Here is a 23,620-nt window from a genome sequence, read left to right as displayed (position 1 = left end):
TGAGGTGCAGTTATTATAATGAACTTATCCTCTGCAGTAGTATCCTCCGCTGGTGATTTTCTGATCCACCTCTACGCAAAAGACACCATTCTATATATTTATGGCTCTTCTTTGGACACTGTGTTAACAAACGTCCAGACAAGCTTCAATGCCATACAACTCTCCTTCTGTGGCCTCCAACTGCTCTTAAATGCAAGTAAAACTAAATGCATGCTCTTCAACAGATCGCTGCCCACACCTGCCCGCCCGTCTAGCATCACTACTCTGGACGGTTCTGACTTAGAATATGTGAACAACTACAAATACCTAGGTGTCTGGTTAGACTGTAAACTCTCCTTCCAGACTCACATTAATCTCCAATCTCCAATCCAAAATTAAATCTAGAATTGGCTTCCTATTTTGCAACAAAGCGTCCTTCACTCATGCTGCCAAACATAACCTCGTAAAACTGACTATCCTTGTGATCCTTGACTTTGACAATGTCATTTACAAAATAGCCTCCAACATTCTACCAACATTGGCTGGCCCTTACTTCATATTCGTTGCCAATCCCACTGGCTCCAGGTCATCTATAAGTCTTTGCTAGGTAAAGCCTGCCTTATCTCAGCTCACTGGTCACCATAGCAGCACCCACCCGTAGCACGTGCTCTAGCAGGTATATTTCACTGGTCACCCCTAAAGCCAACTCCTCCTTTGGCCACCTTTCCTTCCAGTTCTCTGCTGCCAATGACTGGAACAAATTGCAAAAATCACTGAAGCTGGAGACTCATATCTCCCTCACTAACTTTAAGCATCAGCTGTCAGAGCAGCTTACAGATCATTGCACCTGTACATTGCCCATCTGTAAATAGCCCACCCAACTACCTCATCCCCATATTGTTATTTATTATATATTTCTGCTCCTTTGCACCCCAGTATCCCTACTTGCACACTCATCTTCTGCACATCTATCACTCGTGTTTAATTGCTAAATTGTAATTATTTCGCCACTATGGCCTATTTATTGCCTTACCTCCCTAATCTTACTTCATTTGCACACTGTATATAGACTCTTCTATATTGTTATTGACTTGAACTCTTTATTTACACGTTTACACTCTTTAGTTACACATGTTGATTCCATGTGTAACTCTGTGTTGTTTGTGTCGCACTGCTTTGCTTTATCTTGGCCAGGTCGCAGTTGTAAATGAGAACTTGTTCTCAAATGGCCTACCTGGTTAAATAAAGGTTAAATAAAATAAATAAATAAAAGAGGTAACTCTGGGTCTTGCTTTCCTGTGGCGGTCCTCATGAGAGGCAATTTCATCATAGCATTGATGGTTTTTGCAATTGTACTTGAAGAAACTTTCAAGAAACACAAGCAATGGACACTAGACCGGTGGAAATTTGTCCAATTTTTAGATTTTTGTTCCAACCGCTGTCTTTGTGAGATGCAGAGTAGGTGAACGGATGATCTCCGCATGTGTGGTTCCCACCGTAAAGCATTGAGAGGTGTGATGGTGCTTTGCTGGTGACACTGTCTGTGATGTATTTTGAATTCAAGGCACACTTAACCAGCATGACTACCACAGCATTCTGCAGGGATACGCCATCCCATCTGGTTGCACTTAGTAGGACTATCATTTGTTTCTCAACAGGACAATGACCCCAAACACACCTCTAGGCTGTGTATTTGACCAAGAAGGAGAGTGATGTCAATGAACTATAGTCAATTAACTAACCACTGATCATAATCCTGATGTGATTGGCCTGACTGAAACATGGCTAAAGCCAGATTAATTTACTGTGTTAAATGAGGACGCACCTCCTGGTTACACTAGTGACCATATCCCCCGTGCCTCCCGCAAAGGCGGAGCTGTTGCTAACATTTACGATAGCAAATTTAAATTTACAAAATAAAAATGACGTTTTTTGTCTTTTGAGCTTCTTGTCATGAAATCTATGCAGCCTACTCAATCACTTTTCATAGCTACTGTTTTACAGGCCTCCTGGGCCATATACAGCGTTCCTCATTGTGTTCCCTGAATTCCTATCGGACCTTGTAGTCATAGCAGATAATATTCTCATTTTTGGTGACTTTAATATTCACATGGAAAAGTCCACAGACCCACTCCAAAAGGCTTTTGGAGCCATCATCGACTCAGTGGGTTTTGTCCAACATGTCTCTGGACCTACTCACTGTCAAAGTCATACTCTGGACCTAGTTGTGTCCCATGGAATAAATGTTGTGGATCTAAATTTTTTCCTCATAAACCTGAACTATCGGACCACCATTTTATTACGTTTGCAAATGCAACAAATAATCTGCTCAGACCACAACCAAGGAGCATCAAAAGTCGTGCTATAAATTCACAGACAACACAAAGATTCCTTGATGCCCTTCCAGACTCCCTCTGTCTACCCAAGGACAAAAATCAGTTAACCACCTAACTGAGGAACTCAATTTAACCTTGCGCAATACCCTAGATGCAGTTGCACCCCTAAAAACTAAAAACATTTATCATAAGAAACTAGCTCCCTGGTATACAGAAAATACCCGAGCTCTGAAGCAAGCTTCCAGAAAATTGGAACGGAAATGGCGCCACACCAAACTGGAAGTCTTCCAACTAGCTTGGAAAGACAGTACCATGCAGTATCGAAGAGCCCTTACTGCTGCTCGATCATCCTATTTTTCCAACTTAATTGAGGAAAATAAGAACAGTCTGAAATTTATTTTTGATACTGGCGCAAAGCTAACTAAAAAGCAGCATTCCACAAGTGAGGAAGGCTTTCACTTCAGCAGTAATAAATTCATGAACTTCTATCCACCGGATGTGTACCAAACTCACTAAAAGTGGCAGTAATAAAGCCTCTCTTGAAAAAGCCAAACCTTGACCCAGAAAATATAAAAAACTATCAGCCTATATCGAATCTTCCATTCCTCTCAAAATTTTTAGAAAAGGCTATTGCGCAGCAACTCACTGCCTTCCTGAGGACAAACCATGTATACGAAATGCTTCAGTCTGGTTTTAGACCCCATCATAGCACTGAGACTGCACTTGTGAAGGTGGTAAATGACCTTTTAACGGCATCAGACTGAGGCTTTGCATCTGTCCTCGTGCCCCGAGACCTTAGTGCTGCTTTTGATACCATCGATCACCACATTCTTTTGGAGCGATTGGAAACCCAAATTGGTCTACACGGACAAGTTCTGGCCTGGTTTAGATCTGATCTGTCGGAAATATATCAGTTTGTCTCTGTGAATGGTTTGTCCTCTGACAAATCAACTGTAAATTTCGGTGTTCCTCAAGGTTCCGTTTTAGGACCACTATTGTTTTCACTATATATTTTACCTCTTGGCGATGTCATTCAAAAACATAATGTTAACTTTAACTTCTATGCGGATGACACACCGCTGTACATTTCAATGAAAACCAAAAAAAAAAAGTGTTTTTCAGAAGTATCTGTAATCCGAATACAATATTTTAGCTGGTAATGTAACCGATTAGTTAGTACCACAACTCAGCACAGCAGGGCAAACGACAAGCTGATTAAGGGCAGGATTTCCAGGGGCTCAGAGCTGCTATTCCCAGTTTCTGTCCTCCAGATTAGACCTTCTTTAGCTGGGGACAGGCTGATGACACCAGACTGCCGGTGAGACAATGCTCTCATTTGGATTGACAATGATTTATAAAAATAAAAAAACATATGACTGAGCTTAATAAGAAATTAAGATTTACTTAAACAGATTTAGCCTCTCTCTAGTTAGCAGATTGTGCCGCCAACCTTTCTATATGTTCTTGATTATGCTTAAACACTTGGCAGCTGTTTTTCATAGCGCCCTTCATTTTATCACAGGAGTTTTATTACTCATCACTGTATTCTTTACATAAAGGTTGGGTGGACCTCTTTGAAGTCATGTAGATCACATCACTCTCTTTTTGTTTCAAAGTCCTGCTCCACAAACTTCCGATTAACCTAACATCACTGTTAAGATTTAAAATGTCAAGTTACCAAACCCGTTCAAAGGGCTGGTTAACTCTAGAGACACCTTGGTGTCTAGATGAGTTAGGCAAATCAGACTTCAATTTCCTGGAATGATCTACAATACAAATATTGCCTCTAGGGCATTTCAGGTTGTTAGGGGACCTTTTTACAGAAGAATGTATTTTTTATGATTGTGTTTTGCTTTTCGTGTATAATAACATGTATTTTGTATATATGAATGTGTAGTTTAATGTTTGTGTATTGTGGCGCTATACTGGGCTAATATGGAAAAGAGACCTTGGTTTCAGCATTAAAAATAAAAGGTTCAATAAAAAAATATCCCACCAATCAAAGAGTGAGGTTTACAGTCCCTCACAAAGAGAAAGAGCAGTGGAGAACATCTCCTCCTCCCAGCCTAGAACGGCTGCCACTTCTCTGCCTTTTTTGGTCTGGAGCCACCGGCCATCCAGCAATGATGATAATAGCAGACCATAGTTAAAGAAAACGTCACAAGCAGAGGGCAGTAGGAAGAACGGTAAGGTGTTTATTTAGCCTTGTTACAGCATCCATCTCAGCTGAGACAAAACACAATTTCTCCCACCATTCTACAAATGTAAAAATTGCAACAAAAAACTGTCCTCGAGAGAGAGAAACTGGGTAACAATGGGGGATAAGATACTATTATTTCAAGCATGAATGATGCAAGAACATATCAGTAGCGTGATTAGAGCGATTGTACAGACTAAGAGCGAACCTCTCAGACAGCTCTTCACAGCCCTGTGTAGAGACCCTCAGCAATCAGCAGCCTATTTATAGAATCCCACTTAGCCCGCTCTTCCTCCCTCTGTTAAAGTGTGTTAGGGATGTGTGGGTTTGTGTGTATACATTCATCAAAGTCTACGAAAGACACCGGAAATAGCCTAAAACAGCAGCAATTTCTCAATCATGTCTCTCTCCAAAAGGATGTCAGCTGTCGACTGAAATGTAGAGTTTTAGCTGAGCAGTGGAGAGGAAGGTAAAGTACAGTATATCAGTCTGAGCAGGTTTTCCACCCGAGTCAGGTCAGGTCTCAAGTCATCAGCACTGCATTTAGACCTTGTGTAGTTCCCCAGCCATAGTCTCCTAGACAACAGTCTCTGCCCACTCCAACCTCCAGCAGTCAGTCCTCTACACAGAGGGTTTGGTGGCGAAGGTAAGGTAGCCAGTGTGCCCTGCCATGTCCCTGGGCGGCGTGGTTGTCTTACAGAGAACAGAAGCATTGCTAGGGACTGGGGTGTCAGTCGGGGTCTCCAAGGGCTGGTCGGACCCAAAGTCCGGCAAGGGGAGTGTGATTGAGCGCACGTCATGCACCCTTAGCAGAACCTCTAGAGTGCTGATCTCCTGGAAACCCTCATTAGCCAGCGCCTCAACAGTCTTCTGCACCTGCTCAATACACGGGGAGAAGGAGCACACACGACCCCCTGCAGAGAGAGAGAGGTGGGGACAGAAGGAGATGACAGGATACAGAAAGGGGTGGGGACAGAGAAAGGACAAATAAGCAGAGAAAAGGAGAGCCAGTTATTGAGTCAGTTATTCTGTTTCAATCTCACACACTTTACTTTTGGCAGTATCTATGTAAACTTCCAGAGTTTGGTTTATTCATCCCTAATGGAGATTTTGGACACTCCTCCAGCCACCTTTAAGAGGCATATTGTGATTCAGAAGACAGACTCGGCTGGTGAATTGGATTCCAATGCTGACATCAAACACGTCAAGAGATTTACAAAGCCAAAGATTTTTGATATCCACAACAATGAGATATTGGCCTAATCATAAACATCTTATTGTTCTTGTGTGTTATGTTGAACACCGAAGAAGCAAGTCAACCATTTTAAAAGCAAGAGGTAAAATGCTATACACATGACCTGTGTTTAGTTTAAAGAAGAACACATTGAAATGTTCCACTGGTTGCTCAAGTCATTGTAGTTGCTATGGTGATGACCCTTGTTGACCAGTGGTTGATTGAGAGAAGCAGAAGAGGTGGAGCTAGTGGTGACCAGGCTGTCGACAACACAAATCCAGAAAGTGTGTGATAGCTATTGTTCAAGGCATTCAACAACTAGCTAGTCAAAACATCTGAGGCTAGGCAGCCTTGGTCAGAATGCAAGGCTCTCTCAGATATTTTGACTAGCTAGTTGTCGAATGCCTTGAACAATAGCTATCACACACTTTCTGGATTTGTGTTGTCGACAACCTGGTCACCACTAGCTCCACCTCTTCTGCTTCTCTCAATCAACCACTGGTCAACAAGGGTCATCACCATAGCAACACAAAAATAATTTCAAAGTGCATTTAAATAAGAGAAAATAAATATATATTTTTTTACATTATATTTTATCTCATAAAAGTCTTCAAGGAAGGGTAGGCCAGCCGATAAAGATGAGTCAATGGTTGCTGGTTGCTAAAATTCTAACAGTTCACCTGATTTCAGTTTATGTGACAAAATAAGCACCCAGAGTGTAGAGAATCATTGTACCATCTAAACCGCGGTGAAATATATTTTCAATAAAACATTTTCTTTTCAGCTGGTGTACAAAACCGAAAGTAAAAGAAGTAAAAACTAAAGTTAGGAATGGGAAACATAGAAATGGCGCACAAAAAAAAACAAATGTTCTGCTTAGACTTTTCAGCTTTAAGGCCTGCTTTAAAAGCCCCAATAGTCCGAGCAGTCCTGAGACTGTCAGGAATTGTCAAGTGGCCTCATCATTAAACAGGGACGTTGTGTGCGTTCTGTGTGGCCAGGCCTAATAAGGATAACAGAGGGTTGTGTAAGGACAGATGGAGTAAAGCAGTTGGAGCAGGACTAGGACAGGTGGAGTGGGAGAGAGGGACAGCCCTGCCACTCATTAGTGTAGTTTAACAGGATCACAGCAGATCCACTTAACCCAGGATCACTAGAATCGTCTCCTCCTCCTGCTCTCTAGTCTACCTCCACCACCTCCTCCTCCTCTCTGGCCAAAACCTGGACGTGCAACACTCAGGCTCCAGGGAGGAGATTGAGTTTGTGCGCATGTTTTGCTTCTATGGTGACAAGAAATCAGTCACAGGACCAGTGTTGTAATACACAGATCTGAAAGATGAAGCAGAATGCAATACGAGTGGGTAGAATCACAAACACACAAGACTATGCATGCGTTTCCACTGGGCTAAAGTATCCAGAGAAACAGCCTACACACATCATTAAATATCTTCAAGAACCTTGACAGACTTGAGGAAAGAATGTTGTCTAAATCACACATCTATTACAGAAGCCAAAATCAAAGAATTTATCGTTAAATCGACAAAGTGAGGTGGCTTTTTAGCCTAATGAGTCCAGGAAGCAACACATGCAGACATTTACTAGTATGTGCCAAGCACACACACACACACACACACACACACACACACACACACACACACACACACACACACACACACACACACACACACCAAAGTCGAAGTAAAGTAAGATATGCCTTACTAGACAAGCCATTACAAAAACTAGTGCCCGCGTCTGAATACCTGTACTTGCATTACAAATAGCAGGCATTTTGGATATGCAAAAACATAAATGTTTAGGGTATGTGAAATTCTGAAACTGTAGTATGCTTTAAATGCCAGGATGTCATACTGCACACTATTGAGAATTTGCTGCACACTATTGAGGAAGAGAATTGTCTTTCGAGACCCATGTGTGTCTGACACCAGCTGAGGGGTTACACTGTACTAAAAATCAACGAATGGCGGGAATCAACTAAATTTATTTTGTCCCCCTACACCAAACGTGATCACGACACGCAGGTTAAAATATCAAAACAAACTCTGAACCATTTATATTAAATTTGGGGACAGGTCGAAAAGCATGAAACATTTATGGCAATTTAGCTAGTTAGCTTGCACTTGCTAGCTAATTTGTCCTATTTAGTTAGCTTGCTGGTGCTAGTTAATTTGTCCTGCGTTATAAACATTAGGTTGTTTAGGTCTTCTACTCCCGACAATTAATCCACACATAAAACGGTCAACCAAATCGTTTCTAGTCATCTCTCCTTCCAGGCTTTTTTGATCTTTGACCTTATATTGTGATTGGCATCTAAACTTTCATTGTATTACCACAACACCGGCAACACAGTTCGTCTTTCAATCACCCACGCGAGTAAAACCAATGAGGAGATGCCACGTGGGTACCTGCTTCTATAAACCAATGAGGAGATGGGAGAGGCAGGACTTGCAGCGCGATCTGCGTCAGGAATAGAAAGGACTTCTATTTTAGCCCTTGGCATCGCAGATGCTTGTTGACGCGCGCGAGCAGTGTGGGTGCAATAATTGAGTAACAGATTTCGAAATGTATTTTGCGTCGTGTAGTCAGGGTATAAGATGACGTACTCTCAGAAGGATGAGCCTAGTATGCTGATATTCCTTGCTTACTGCATTCGATTTCACTAAACAGTACGTTCTAAATGGTATGTAGTACGATTAGTACAGTACGCAGTTTAAGTATGTAATAGACAAGCCAGATTACAGACACAGCCAATGTCTAGTGTTGGAAACTTGGGATCTCTCAGATAAGACATTCCATTGACAAATAGGAGCAGCACTTCTCTCTGGAAAGCTCAAAACACAGCCCCAATCAGCCCCATGTCTTTGGCAAACAGAGGGGGTGTGTGGGGGGCAGGAGGGTTTGTGCCAGGATCTAGGGTCCTCTGAGCACAGCTTCTCTAAATAAAAGGTGCAGGCCACTGGCCAAATAATGAAAAGATTTAGAGAAAAAAAAGGCAGCCATTTCCTCTGCTCCATGCTCCACATTCTTCCCCTTACCCTGGTTCCCAGATACTACAGACCAAATCTAAAGCAGGGAAAGGAAAATGCACGGAAATCTCCTTTATTAGTGGTTACACAAGGACTGTACAGGAGCATGTGAAGCTCACAAGGGCGGTATAATTGACAGGTCAAATGCTAGATGCCCTTGGCTGAAGCATGGAGAGAGACGGCTCCATAGTGTCCAGTCCTCTAGAGGAGTGTGGGAGAGACTGGGACTCCAGTGTCTCAGCCCTGAAGAGAGGGAACAAAATTGTGCCTTGCCTAAAGGAGGCTCACACTACCTCCCTGCAGCACATAACCCTGTATGGTCATGAGACTGATTCTACATCCAGATATCTGTCTGTTTGCTTGTGGCTCTGTGTGTAAGGGGGAGTCAGATAGCTAGAGAGGAAAACGCAGACGTGAAAACCATAGAAGGGAGGACTGAACAGTCTACCACAGGAGAGAAGGTAGGAAAGGGTGCTGGAGTCTCTCTGCACCGTTACTAGTCCATGTCCCACATTCCATCTGTTTATGCACCTTGGGATTATACAAATATTTTATAAAGCTGTTTATAAACCAGTGATCCTAAGTAAGTAACTGTACTAGCCTAGGGCACTATGTGAATACTTCATAACCTAAGGATGTATTCTAACCATGTCCCACCTTTAGCCTATACAGTCACACACGCACACATACTGACCACCCCACAAAGCTGCCAACTTGCCCAGGCTTGTCCCCACTGCACATGGGTCCTGATCTCTATGGAGACCACTGCATGCTCTTTAGTCAGGTCACGTTATTCTGCATCCATGTGACAAGGAAGTAACAGAGAGGAACAAGCATGAGCTGAGCCAAGGGCACATTTAATGAGAGCTCTGCTGACCCGGATCAATATCCAATATGGCACTGACTGTACTACATTGCACAGCCAGAGAACAAAGGCTGGCTGGGATTCATGAGTGGACAAGCCAAAGTCATGTTCTCTGGACCAAGTTCCTGGCTGCTTCTACACACGCACACCCCTTCTTACCCTGCCTCTTCATGGCATTCTTGGCATGTTTGACAGCCTCCCAGGGGGAGGGGATGTCCAGGAAGACAGCGTCTGCGACCCCCGTCACTCCAAAGCCCTCCTTGCAGACGTCCTGGTTGCGGACGGTGACCAGGTGGCCTACGCGATGCTCCCTGAACTCCTCAGCCGCCTTCTCAGCACGCTGCTGGTGGAACTCCACAGTGTGTAGATGACCAGTAGGAGCGATGGTTCGCAGGATGGCGTGGGACAGAGAGCCGCTGCCTGTGCCTACAAACAAAACATACAGGGAATGGGTTGAGACTAGTAGCAGTGGTGGTGTCATGAATCAGGGTTTCCCAAACTCAGTCCTGCCCCCCCCCCCCCCCCTCCCGGGTGCACGTTTTGGTTTTTGCCCTAGCACACAGCTGATTCAAATGACCAACTCATCATCAAGCTTTGATTATTTGAATCTGCTATGTAGTGCTAGGGCAAAAGGTCAGGACTGAGTTTGGGAAATCCTGTTATAGATGACTGGGGCGTTCACAACAACTGAGAAAAATGTAGAAAACAGATCGATACAGAAGTGCTTCCATTTTCATGTCATTATACTCAATCAACGTGTCTGATGTACAGTAGTACAGTGTGCAAGCATCAAAAGTGTAATCAAACCTTGGGAGTGTCATATAACCACAACAACTGCAGTTGTGTCTGATCACATCTGAAGTGATCATGTGACAAGGGAGGGGAACATGGCGATGGGCTACAGTGCTGCTGAAATTGCGTCACTGCTGCTTTTGTTCTCATGGCAACAATGGGGGCAATGTTTACCCCACAGCGGTACATTGACTTGCTAACGCCACAGCAGTCGACTAACCGGATGACTGACAGAGCCAGGGGCACAGCAGAGGGGCTGAGAGCTGTACTACCGAGTCTCTCCTGGACCTTCAACTGGATCACAAGTGTCTGGTCTAAACAACAACTGTATATGAAGGGTCTGAAGGAAAGGATACTACGATGATGCTGTGTGTGGGTAGTGCTGCATGGTAAACCATTTCCAAGGCTTTGTATACTGAACAAAAATATAAAACACGCAACAATTTCAAAAGATTTTACTGAGTTACAGTTCATAAGGAAATCAGTCAATTTAAATGAAATCATTAGTCTATGGATTTCACATGACTGGGAATAAAGACATGCATCTGTTGGTCAGAAACACTTTAAAAAAAATGTTATTAATTTTTTTTTAAGTAGGGGTGTGGATCAGAAAACCAGTCAGTGCCTGGTTTGACCACCATTTGCCTCATATGCAGCCCAACATCTCCTTTGCATAGAGTTGATCAGGCTGTTGATTGTGGCCAGTGGAATGTTGTCCCACTTCTCTTCAATGTCTAGGGAAGTTGCTGGATATTGGCGGAAACTGGAACACGCTGTCATACACGATAATCAGAGCGTTCCAAACTTGCTCAATTGGTGACATGCCTGGTGAGCATGTAGGCCATGGAAGAACTGGGATATTTTCTGCTTCCAGGAATTGTGTACATATCTGTGCGTTATCATGCTGAAACATGAGGTGATGGAGGTGGATGAATGACACAACAATGAGCCTCAGGATCTTGTCACATATCTATGTGCATTCAAATTGCCATCGATAAAATGTCTTTGATGTCCGTAGTTTACAGTGCATTCAGAAAGTATTCAGACCCCTTGAATTTTTCCACATTTTGTTAAGTTACAGCCTATTCCCTCATTAATGTACAAACAATACCCCATAATGACAAAGTGAAAACAGGTTTAGGCATTTTTGCAAATTTATAAAAAACATAAGTATTCAGACTCTTTGCTATGAGACTCGAAATTGAGCTCAGGTGCATCCTGTTTCCATTGATCATCCTTGAGATGTTTCTACAACTTGATTGAAGTCCACCTGTGGTAAATTCAATTGATTGGACATGATTTGGAAAGGCACACACCTGTCTATATAAGGTCCCACAGTTGACAGTGCATATCAGAGCAAAAGCCAAGCCATGAGGTCGAAGGAATTGTCCATAGAGCTTCGAGACAGGAATGTGTCGAAGCACAGATCTGGGGAAGGGTACCAAATAATGTCTACAGAATTGAAGGTCCCCAAGAACACAGTGGCCTCCATCATTCTTAAATGGAAGAAATTTGGAACCACCAATACTCTTGGATCTGGCCACCCGACCAAACTGAGCATTCTGGGGAGAACGGCCTTGGTCAGGGAGGTGACCAAGAACCCAATGGTCACTGACAGAGCTTCAGAGTTCCTCTGTGGAAATGGGGGAACCTTCCAGAAGGACAACCATCTTTGCAGCACTCCACCAATTAGGCCTTTATGGTAGAGTGGCCAGACGGAAGCCACTCCTCAGTAAAAGGCACATGACAGCCCGCTTGGAGTTTGCCAAAAGGCACCTAAAGGAAACTCAGACCATGAGAAACAAGATTCTTTGGTCTGATGAAACCAAGATGGAACTCTTTGGCCTGAAAGCCAAGCGTCACTTCTGGAAAGAAACTTGCCACCATCCATGGCAGCATCGTGCTGTGGAGATGTTTTCGGCGGCAGGGACTGGGAGACTCGTCAGGATTGAGGGAAAGATGAAAAGAGCAAAGTACAGAGAGATCCTTGTGAAAACCTGCTCCAGAGCACTCAGGACCTCAGACAGGGGCAAAGTTTCACCTTCCAACAGGACAACAACCCTAAGCACACAGCCAGGACAATGCAGGAGTGGCTTCGGGACACAGCCAGAGCCCAGACTTGAACCTGATCAAACATCTCTGGAGAGACCTGAAAATAGCTGTGCAGCAACACTCCCCATCCAACCTAACAGAGCTTGAGAGGATCTGCAGAGAAGAATGGGAGAAAATCCCAAAATACTGATGTGCCAAGCTTGTAGCGTCATACCCAAGAAGACAAGGCTGTAATCGCTGCCAAAGGTGCTTTAACAAAGTAATGCAACAACAAACAAAAAAACCTACAAAAACTATTTTTGCTTTGTCATTATGGGGTATTGTGTAGATTGATAAGGGGGAAAAAATTGCATACATTTTAGAATAAGCTGCAACATAAAATGTGTCAAGGGGTCTGAATACTTTCCAAAGGCACTGTATGCCTGCCCATACCATAAACCCAACATGGGGCACTCGGTTCAAATTGTAAAAGGACATTGGTGGCAGCTTATGGTAGAGAAATGAACATTAAATTATGTGGCAACTGCTCCGGGGGACATTACTTCAATTAGCATGCTAATTGCACACTCTCTCAAAACATGAGACATCTGTGGCTTGTGTTGTGTGACAAAACTGCACATTTTAGTGGCCTTTTATTGTCCCGAGCACAAGGTTCACCTGTGTAATGATCATGCTGTTTAATCAGCTTCTTGATATGCCACACCTGTCAGGTGGATGGATTATCTTGGCAAAGGAGAAATGCTCACTAACAGGGATGTAAACAAATTTGTGCACAAAATTTGAGAGAAATAAGCTTTTCTTCCATATGAAACATTTTTGGGATCTTTTATTTCATCTCGTGAAACCAATGCTTCATGTGTTGTGTTTATATTTTTGTTCAGTGTAGTTTACTGCCTAATTTCATTCACAACTCTGCTCAAATCCTATTCAAGTGTGTGTGTGATGTACTATGACAATTCTTACGCACTAAGGTGCTTCAAATCGCAAATATCTAAAACATCTAGTCACCTTCCATGGTACTACCAAGCAGGAACATTCCTCACAAAGTACATGTGAAGGCCTATTTGTTCTGCAAATTGTAGCATGGCATGCACTGAGGACATGCCATTTCTATCTTCCACTGGTTACAAGAGCTTATTCAGAATCTGAGAGTGGCCTTGTTAATTTAATAAGCCTGCCATGTGAAAGCCAGAGACAAAGACTGAATGAGAGCGAAAGAGGTCAGGACCGAGGGATAGAGCACCATCTGTGAGTATGGTTTGCTGATGTGTGAAATTGACTGTCCAGGCACTTGTCATCTCCCGTCTTGACTACTGCAACTCGCTGTTGACTGGGCTCCCTGCTTGTGCCATCAACCCCCTGCAACTTATCCAGAACGCAGAACCCATGTCACCCCGCTCCTCTGCACATTCCACTGGCTTCCAGTCAAAGCTCGCATCCACTACAAGACCATGGTGCTTGCCTGCGGAGCAGCAAGAGGAACTGCCGCTCCTTACCTTCAGGCTATGGTCAAACCCTACACCCCAAACTGAGCACTCTGTTCTGCCACCGCTGGTCTCTTGGCCCTCATACCCCTATGGGAGGGCAGCTACTGCTCAGCTCAGTCCAAGCTTTTTTCTGTCCTGGCACCACAATGGTGGAACCAGCTTCCCCCTGAAGCTAGGACAGCAGAGTCCCTGCCCATCTTCCGAAAGCACCTGAAACCCTACCTCTTCACAGAGTATCTTAAATAATCACCACACCCTTCTAGCTCTGACTTTGCTGATAGCTACTTTATTGAGAAAAAAATGTACTTACTATGCCTGTGATGTGGGTGTCCCACCTAGATATCTTAAGATGAATGCACAAAGTCACTCTGAATAAGAGCGTCTGCTAAATAACTAAAATGTAAATGAAGAGACATTGCACATTTCTGCTGCTGAGGAGGATGAGCGGCAGGACAAGAGCCCAAAGTCTCTCCCCATCTCACAAAACGGCCATTAGCACTGGCACTCAGCCCATCACGAGGGTGCCACCTGATTGGATAACAAGGCAGCTGCATTTGGCATGTTCTTCAGAGGCTCTGAGCAGTGAGAACCCATTAGCTTTCCCATAAAGCCAGCGTTGATGAAAACAGCCCTGACCTGGGACTCCTATCAAAAGTTCTAATCTATTCCTGGCAGCAGGATGGAGCCTGGTCAGCGAAGAAATTAAACAATGACATGTGAAGGAGCAGAACATGAGACCTTCTGCTAGGGTTGGGGCTAGAATGGCGACCTTCAGCACAATCTAGATGATTCATCTATGTGACTGTGCATTTCCCCTACAACACATGGTGTGCTCAGGACAGCCAACTGATAAATCACTGCCTGTTTACATAGCTCATTCAAAGTCACTCAGGACACAAAATATAAGTCACCCCTGAGAATGGACAAGTAATCGCTTAGATATGCTTATTGTCGTCATCCAGTGTTCATGTATTAGCAGGTAATAAAGTAGATTTTTACATATAATCAGTTAATAAGCTTCCAGTCTTGTCAGCCATTATAAATCAACATTTAGGAATAACATCTGACCAGACATCCAATAAGTATTTATTTTCTACAGAGTGAAACATGGTTTCAATGTCAAAAAAAAGAATGAAAATCTAATGAGAGGGCAGGTGATACTCAGGTTGGTACATTAGGGGTTTTTCATCACTCAAATTAGGCTACATTATATTACACTATATTACACAAGTTCAAAACCAACCAACAAAAATGACTCAGCATTCAATGGTGCATTGTAGTAATGCCTCAGCTTTTTGCTCCCTGTGTATGTGTTTGGGAACCAGACCTTTTTCAAAGCAAAGTAAACACCCACATGAAGAGGCTAATAAATGTGACAACACTGCAGACATGTTGCAGCTCCCCATTATGTCAGGGGCTGACCAAGCAGTTTTGTTCATCGATACGCCATCTGGGAATTCGCACAAGTTTACTGGTGTTCCATCTATAACCCGTGAATCGGGAAGGAATGAACAGCACAGCAGTTAAACATGATGAAGCACTGCAGCAAAAGCAGCCATCTGACCCCAGACCCTCCAAGCCAGACACGTACACAGCCCAGGCTGCGTCAACATCCATTAACCACCCACACACAATCACTTTAATTCTGCATTGAATTCAACCAGTTCACCCTCCTTACTTGGGGAATATTTCTAGATGGTACTACTGCGGTGTTCCATCTCAAGTCTAGTTCAGATCAGGTTATTGTCATAAATTACTGACCGCTTAACTGAATAGGTTAATAATGGGATGTAAAACCACAATATTAATTTCTCTCTGCTTTAAAAGAGCATAACTTCAACAGGCCTCAATGTAAATGTGATGCTGTGACCCAATGAAAACAGACGTATTTTATAAACTCTTGATAATCATGACAACTTGGCATGCATCACCAAAAGCCAAGTGTGTTGTTGTCCCAACCACTTCCCTCGGCTCTTGAGCGGGAGCTTTTGCTTACCGACCTCTGTTCGAAGAATAATTGGTGTCACATTTATCCTTTTGTTTTTAAGTGGCTTACCACTAGTCTATGACAAATACTTCCTCCAGATGTTTTCTCATTATCTGTGTCCCTCTCTTACAGGGAACATGTAATATTTCTACTTTATGAGTATGTTAAGCAATTATTCAGTGCAATGGGTGAAGTTATGGAAAGATTCAAATGACTCATGTCCTCAGATAAAGTAGCTTACATAAAGTTGTAAAACACCTGGTTTTGTCCCTCTCACCTGATTCACAGACAACAGAGCCAGGCTTGAGCTCCAGCATCATGGTGATGTTGGCAATGTCTGTTGTGTAGAGGATCTGGGTGCGGTGGGGCAGGTTGAGGGTCCACAATTCAGGAGTGGGGTGCAGCACATAGACCCAGCCACCTTTGCTGCAGGTGACCTTGGTGCCAAAGCGCTGGCCTATCAGGTCTTTGGAGTGGCGGATGACTCCGTAGCGTGTTTGTGTTTGGGCACCCTGCTGCACCTTGACCGGCATCATTGAGTCATGACCCAGGAAGATAATTGCTACGTCGCCCTCCTGGATGAACTCTGAATACTCTACAAAACTCATGGCCGGCCTGGTTTGACTCCTATCACGGGGGTCTACAAGAGGGAACCAAAGTGAAAAGTTTCAGGTGTTTTCTCTGCAAAGAAATGAAGTCAAAAGGAGTGGAAACTAGTGAAGATTTCCCATATGACAACCAGAACATCCTTTTCACAAATTAATACAAATACAAGTTTGATCAATGTATTGGGCTACATTAGCTTATAGTTTAGGTGAGATCAGACCTGCCTCTTCTATGCGAGTTGTAAATGTACTTTTAAATGGACACTTGTGGTCTGTCAAATATGATCCAAACCAAACTCCAAATGGGTTTGTTTACTTTCATACTCATTCAAATGCTCATTTTTACTTTTAGATGTGTGTGTATTGTTAGATACTACTGCACTGTTGGAGCTAGGAACACAAGCATTTCGCTACACCAGCAATAACATTTGCTAAATATTTGTTTTTTATGTGACCACTGCGATTCGATGTGCGTGCACTGTATCGGCGTTTGTTATTTGTTTTGAAAACAAGTATGATTTAATAATTCTAAACGGTTTGTTTATTGTCGAATAAAAACAGTAGGGAGACACTTAAGTGTGACTGGCGGACAATAATATGGAGAAACTAAGTGGAAAGTCGTTTGTGAATTTTTAAATATATAACGTTAGTTATGAAACTTTGTTAGCTCGCTAGTAAGTTAACATATCAATCTAGGTAGCTACTGTAGCTAGCTAACGTTAGATAAATTAGATAACGTTAGATACATTTTAAACCGTTAACTAGCAAACTAAGGTTAGTCAATGTGGCTAACGTTAACCAAGTAAGTTACCGATAGTTTAACTTAACAACAACAAATATACCTAGCTAATCTTGATTTTGCAAGTCCGCTATTCGGCAACTTCACTGTGGAAAACGTATCTCAATGGTTAACTAGCTCGCTACGTTAGCTAGCTACCTATGGAAACACGGTTGGACGCTAAATCGGACCCCATTCGTTAGTCAATGAACAGTCACGGCGAGCAAACGTTGACATACCTTATCAAATGTAGCTAGGTACTTGAAACTATAAAAGCTAAATTGAATTAGCTGTGAGAAGTAACTTCTAGCTATTTTGAGAGGTTGAGGATCAGTTAAGACTTGTTACTTGCTGTTCAAATGCTGCAGAGCTCACGTGTGGATTTGTCATCAGACTGACCAGACGAGGCTCCTGTTCACAAACATTTAAACTATTCGCCTTCACAGTAATCATGAATCCTGCAATGAATGAGGCAGTTTAGATGATATATAAATCTGTGAAAAGGCGCAAATGCGGCGCTTTAAATTATTCTCAAACTGAGATGCGCAGGCTCCAGTTGATGACGTAGGGCATTTCTTAAAAAGACAGAACATAATCTGCATTATTGCTTAATTATCTGTGACTGCATATTATACTTTTAATGTATTTTTATTATTGGATTTTTTTTTCTGTGTATGTTTGGTTGTTATGTTTTTGTCTCTTTGGGTTTGGGGGGGGGGGGGTATATATGTGTAAAAGAAAAGAAAAAACAAGAAAGGCCAAACAATCAATTTACTGTAAATCATAATTTTTCACACGATGGTCCTACATTTGTTTATGAATCCCTAGGAATTGCAAACAGTTTTAGCAAAGAACAGTTATTTAGGCCCAGAGTCTGTGTATATACGCACTCCAGCCGGTATCTCACTGGTCACCCCCAAAGCCAATTCCTACTTTGGTCGCCTTTCCTTCCAGTTCTCTGCTGCCAATGACTGGAACGATCTGCAAAAATCACTGAAGCTGGAGACTCATATCCCCCTCACTAGCTTTAAGCACCAGCTGTCAGAGCAGCTCACAGATCACTGCACCTGTACATAGCCCATCTGTAAACAGCCCATCTATCTACCTCATCCCCATACTGTATTTATTTATTTATTTATCTTGCTTCTTTGCACCCCAGTATCTCTACTTGCACATTCATCTTCTGCACATCTACCATTCCAGTGTTTAATTGCTATATTGTAATTACTTTGCCACCATGGCCAATTTATTGCCTTAACTCCCTTATCTTACCTCATTTGCACTCACTGTATATAGACTTTTTGTTTTATTTTTTCTACTGTATTATTGACTGTATGTTTTGTTTATTCCATGTGTAACTCTGTGTTGTTGTATGTGTCGAATTGCTATGCTTTATCTTGGCCAGGTCGCAGTTGCAAATGAGAACTTGTTCTCAACTAGCCTACCTGGTTAAAGAAAGGTGAAATAAAAAATGTAAAATGTAAAAATATATATGGCTCTAGTTAGGCCAAAGAAGTTAATATAATTTAACATTGTGGAAAAAATCCCACATTTAAATTCAACTGTTGTTATATGATATCCGTAGCCAGTCTATACAATAAGAGAACATTTGTAATTACCAATGATTTATATACACACTAGATTACTTATAAGGGGCGCTATGTTGAAGCCACCGCACCACCATCTCCGCACTCCTCCTCTACACCGTTGTAAAACATATTTGTTTTTGCCACATGTAATATATTACAGACACCTTAATGCATACTTAAAAATTATATTATGTGAGCTAAACATAAAAATAACAAATACAAAATATTTTCCTTAAAGTATTTAGTTTTTAGATTACTAATGTTACTGTCCCCACTATACAAATAATAAATACTTAAATACGTGCAATTTTGTCCATTTAATTGAAATACTGTAGAATTCCATTCATTCCTATGGAGGCCATTCTGACCATTCTGAAGTGCCAATATGGCCGACCGCTGGCTTCAAAACCTCTCAATGGCCAAGACATAGCATCAGCAGCAAACCAGGGTAGATATAGGCTACATCATTAGTAAAGAAAGATCAAAGGAACATATGAAAACTGCAATCTCGTATAGCCTAATAATCGACAAATAGATGGACTACAAATACTGACCAATGGGAGCAGAGTTCGCCTACTATAAAGAACCATCTCCAAGAACATTTTCCACCGGAGAGCCAAATAACGTCAGTGATTGCTCGACACGGTCGGAAAAATAGGTCTCGTTGTGTCTTCCCCCCTAGTAGTGACCAGCCTCGGCAGCAGGTAGGACCACTATTTCTACTCGTTCAGGATGACATTCATTGATCAGAATGGCATAAACCCCAAATCAGCTCATTGTGACTAAGCAAGTACTTGGTTTTTAACAGAGGCTACATTTTATTGGCTATTTGTGGCCATCCATATATATTTTTCATATTCCGTGAACATTTCGATAACAATAGACAATGAAAACTATTGTATAACGCCTGTAGCCGTGTTCGAGCGCGAGACCCCGTTATTTTGAATATTTTGCTTTGGTCTGTTACAATCTCGCATAGCCTACCCTACATTTTCTTCTCTCAGGGGCTGAGTGATTTGGTTATGATTTCCAACATGATCACACGCATTTACCACTCCAGTCTAGAGCTCTATAAAATAGTTATTCGGATTGGAATGACGATACTGCGCAATCTTTGGCATTTGACTGGAGTTCCATCACTCCACCTCTCCAGAGGACAAAGCATAATTTGTCCTTTATCAACTGCCTGTCGACATCTGCCTATACTCGTCTGATTGTCGTTCAGTGCGGTGACTGCGGTCGGACATCATTGGTGCGGTCGCTAATTTGCATTGCGCATATTCAGCCTTGCACTCGCACGCACCTGATAAAAACCAAGTATTTGACTGAGTTATGTCGTATGCCTATTTGTAGTATTTTCAAGATCACATTCACCAGTTTTTACGCCACTCCGTGTTGCGTCCAGGGATCAGCCATGCCGTTCGGAAACACCCACAACGCGCTAAAGATGAAGTACGCTTCTAGTGAGGAGTACCCAGATCTCAGCCAGCACAATAATCATATGGCCAAGATCTTGACTCCTGCCATCTACGAGCGTCTGAGGAGCAAACAAACGCCCAGTGGTTTTACATTGGATGATGTCATTCAAACCGGGATTGATAACCCAGGTAAAGACCCAAGCAGCTTTCATATGGTGACTCCATATGAACTGATAGTATAGCCTAACCATTTTTGAGGGGAAATGAGTAGTGTCCATATGCATTTTTAAGCATAGCAGGTGGCTTCCCCTTACCCTGTAGAATGTGTTTTGTTATTGTTCAGCAATGATAAAATGGTCAAACAGACCATCAAGAGGCTGTCTGTCGCCTGATGAGTTCCCTGACCTAGGCCAGCACAACAACCATATAGCCAAGGTCTTAACCCAGAACATGTTCACCAAACTCAGAGACCGTGCCACCGCCAACGGCTTCACCATAGATGGTGTCATTCAGACGGGGGTTGATATTCCTGGTAAAACTAACCCATCCGGAGTCTATCGACTGCGCCTGTATAGAGCTTGATGAAATGCTAACTATTGAGTGAGTTTGTCACTGTTTAATCTGTCATGCTCTACAATTTGTTTCCTAATTGAATCCATCCCGGATTAATTTTTCTCCCCCCATTCCAGGCCATCCCTTCATCATGACTGTGGGATGTGTGGCTGGAGATGAGGAGACATACGAGGTCTTCAAGGAGCTGCTGGATCCCATCATTGAGGACAGACATGGAGGATACAAGCCTACAGACAAGCACAAGACCGACCTCAACCCAAACAACCTGAAGGTACTGCCCTTTAAATGGGTCCCTGGTTGACAGTGGTTTGAGACTCATGTTCAACAGTGTACACTGCAGGGAAGTTGACCAGTATTGATAAGTCACAGAGAATTCAGAACTCAACTTTGGTGTCTGTTTTCACAGGGTGGAGATGACCTGGACCCCAACTACGTCCTTAGCTCCCGTGTCCGAACAGGAAGGAGCATCCGGGGGTTCTGTCTGCCCCCACACTGCAGCCGTGGAGAGCGAAGGGGCGTTGAGAAAATGTCTGTTGAAGGTACTCACCTAAACCCACCCAAAGGGGGCTGGGGCTCTGAGTGGATGCCATTCTAGAACGATGCCTGGTCCCTGATGCAACATTACTGCGTAAAGAGTCCCCTCTAGTGGTGAACTATGTGAATGTATTTTTACATCTGTTACTGACCGGAAAGGATTGCTTTAGACCAGGGGTGTCCGTCATTTTGCCCGGGAGCTGCATTTGGTTATATTTCCCAGCCGTCAACATTTGGAAAAATTGGTCCTCTATCGTTTTTGGAATTTGATGCTCCCTGAATGAATGTTTAGCTTCAATTTTGGTGAATATTAGCGAGCTGGACACAGTCTCAGACCACTGTCATTTCTATTTGGTTAGTTTTCCCCACCCGCAGGTGGTTTTATTCAAACCACCCGTGGGCCGGATTGGACCCCATCGCTAGTTGTATGGTTGTAACGTGATCACCAGATTCGTGAAAGCCATGTAATGGAGTCTCATCCAGTAACCTCAGACAATGTATCTGTCATCTGTTCCTCTGCAGCTCTGGACTCCCTGTCCGGTGACCTGAAGGGGAAGTACTACGCCCTGAAAAACATGACAGATGCCGAGCAGCAGCAGCTGATTGATGACCACTTCCTGTTTGATAAGCCAGTGTCTCCTCTGCTGCTGGCCTCTGGCATGGCCCGGGACTGGCCCGATGGCAGGGGGATCTGGTAAGACAGCAATTTCCCATTCCCAAACCTGATGTCCTCAAAGGCATTACAATTTGGTTTTGTTCTTACTCACTGAAGTCATTCTTACATTCTACCCTCTCCAACCTATTCAAGTACATGACTGCCAAAAGGGATAGGAAATGTAGTTCCCCTCAAACTAGGTGTTCCTAAATCTTTGCTAAGTCGAAGGGAAAAAGTTCCTAATAGTTTATATGCTGGCGGTGGCTTCATAAGCCACTGTCCATGACCTTGTCAGAGGACCATAGAACATTTATTTATACTAATCTTCAAGGCACAATGATACCAAGACCTTCCTGGTTTGGGTCAACGAGGAGGACCACCTGCGTGTCATCTCCATGCAGAAGGGTGGCAACATGAAGGAGGTGTTCAACCGTTTCTGTACTGGCCTCACAAAGGTGAGAGGGAATATCTGAGAAATACATTCATAAGGCTTTGATAATGAAATATGAATCATAATTTGCCATATTCATGTGTGAGAACATGCTGGCAATGATCAATCAATGTTTGTATTTTTTCTTCTTAATTTGACCCCCAAATCTCTTCCTCAGATTGAAACCCTGTTCAAAGATAAGGGCACTTCATTCATGTGGAACGAGCACTTAGGCTACGTGCTCACCTGCCCATCCAACCTGGGAACAGGGCTGCGTGCTGGAGTCCATGTCAAGATCCCCAACATGAGCAAGCACGCCAAATTCGAGGAGGTACTCAAGAGGCTAAGGCTTCAGAAACGTGGAACAGGTACAGAAAATGTTTCATTACTGAACCAGATACCTAATTGTGTTTGCTGTTCTGTTGCTCAGGGTAACTTACAAGCACATTAAGACTGTAAAATGACCAACACTAGCAATAGTTATAGCATTCCTCTAAAAGGACTATTATAGCTATGTTAAAGGAGGAAATATTCACCCATTTTGAATTGTATGTCCTCATATGATGGAAAACTCATCATACCGGCTGTATTTCTGCCTGCTTGCACAGTGATGGCTCCGATACACATGGAAACATGAAATGATCCCAGGAATCGATAGAGCATTGCTCAGATGCACCAAAACGATACAATGTTCAAAATGGGTGAATCTTCAGTCCCTCTTCTGATGTCTCTATTTCAGGTGGAGTGGACACCGCAGCCGTGGGTGGCACCTTCGACATCTCCAATGCCGATCGCCTGGGCTTCTCCGAGGTGGAGCTGGTGCAGATGGTTGTGGATGGAGTCAAGCTGCTGGTTGAGATGGAGAAGAAGCTGGAGAAAGGCCAGTCTATCGACAACATCATGCCCGCCCAGAAGTGAAAACTCTTGTGATTGCTTCCCTTTGCCATCTGAATGAATGTGTGACACTATCCCAGAATGCACTTACTCTCTCACAAGGTCCTCTATCATTGTGATAGTGGATCTGAAAATAAAAAAACTTTCAATCCATGTTTCTTTCTTTCCCAT

At 43.0% G+C, this 23,620-nt stretch overlaps 2 protein-coding genes across 4 annotated transcripts; one reads left to right on the top strand and one right to left on the bottom strand.

Annotated features, from left to right (window-relative positions):
• Window positions 1–4,485: 4,485 nt before the first annotated feature.
• trmt61a (tRNA methyltransferase 61A) lies at window positions 4,486–17,866 on the bottom strand. Its single transcript, XM_020501289.2, has 4 exons — window positions 17,596–17,866; window positions 16,251–16,613; window positions 9,815–10,081; window positions 4,486–5,426 (listed from the first exon to the last, which is right to left on the bottom strand). Exons 2-4 carry the CDS (start codon window positions 16,579–16,581, stop codon window positions 5,134–5,136), a joined length of 891 nt encoding a protein of 296 aa, XP_020356878.1. The 5' UTR covers window positions 16,582–16,613; window positions 17,596–17,866; the 3' UTR covers window positions 4,486–5,133.
• Window positions 17,867–19,269: 1,403 nt separating this feature from the next.
• Window positions 19,270–23,602, top strand: LOC109904129 (creatine kinase, testis isozyme). 3 transcript variants are annotated; one of them, XM_020501300.2, is made up of 8 exons: window positions 19,270–19,649; window positions 20,351–20,552; window positions 21,053–21,207; window positions 21,343–21,475; window positions 21,993–22,164; window positions 22,457–22,580; window positions 22,734–22,923; window positions 23,295–23,602. In XM_020501300.2, the coding sequence occupies exons 2-8, from the start codon at window positions 20,360–20,362 to the stop codon at window positions 23,471–23,473; spliced, it is 1,146 nt and encodes a 381-aa protein (XP_020356889.1). In that variant the 5' UTR covers window positions 19,270–19,649; window positions 20,351–20,359; the 3' UTR covers window positions 23,474–23,602. The 3 variants fall into 3 exon arrangements, with proteins under 3 accessions (XP_020356889.1, XP_031643949.1, XP_031643950.1); XM_031788089.1 differs by having other exon boundaries at window positions 19,317–19,649; window positions 20,299–20,552; XM_031788090.1 differs by lacking the exon at window positions 20,351–20,552 and having other exon boundaries at window positions 19,541–19,649.
• Window positions 23,603–23,620: the final 18 nt, after the last annotated feature.

Source organism: Oncorhynchus kisutch, linkage group LG14 (assembly GCF_002021735.2).
Source record: "Oncorhynchus kisutch isolate 150728-3 linkage group LG14, Okis_V2, whole genome shotgun sequence".
Lineage (NCBI taxonomy): Eukaryota > Metazoa > Chordata > Actinopteri > Salmoniformes > Salmonidae > Oncorhynchus > Oncorhynchus kisutch.
This window is presented reverse-complemented; position numbering and strand designations above follow the sequence as displayed.

Coding starts and splice junctions, on each gene's coding strand:
- trmt61a (XM_020501289.2), bottom strand. CDS start 16,581: ATGAGTTTTGTAGAGTATTCAGAGTTCATCCAGGAGGGCGACGTAGCA. Junction 10,082..16,250: donor CTCTGTTGTCTGTGAATCAG/GTGAGAGGGACA, acceptor TTTTGTTTGTAG/GCACAGGCAGCGGCTCTCTG. Junction 5,427..9,814: donor GAATGCCATGAAGAGGCAGG/GTAAGAAGGGGT, acceptor CTCTCTCTGCAG/GGGGTCGTGTGTGCTCCTTC.
- LOC109904129 (XM_020501300.2), top strand. CDS start 20,360: ATGCCGTTCGGAAACACCCACAACGCGCTAAAGATGAAGTACGCTTCT. Junction 20,553..21,052: donor AACCGGGATTGATAACCCAG/GTAAAGACCCAA, acceptor CCCCCATTCCAG/GCCATCCCTTCATCATGACT. Junction 22,924..23,294: donor GCTTCAGAAACGTGGAACAG/GTACAGAAAATG, acceptor TCTCTATTTCAG/GTGGAGTGGACACCGCAGCC.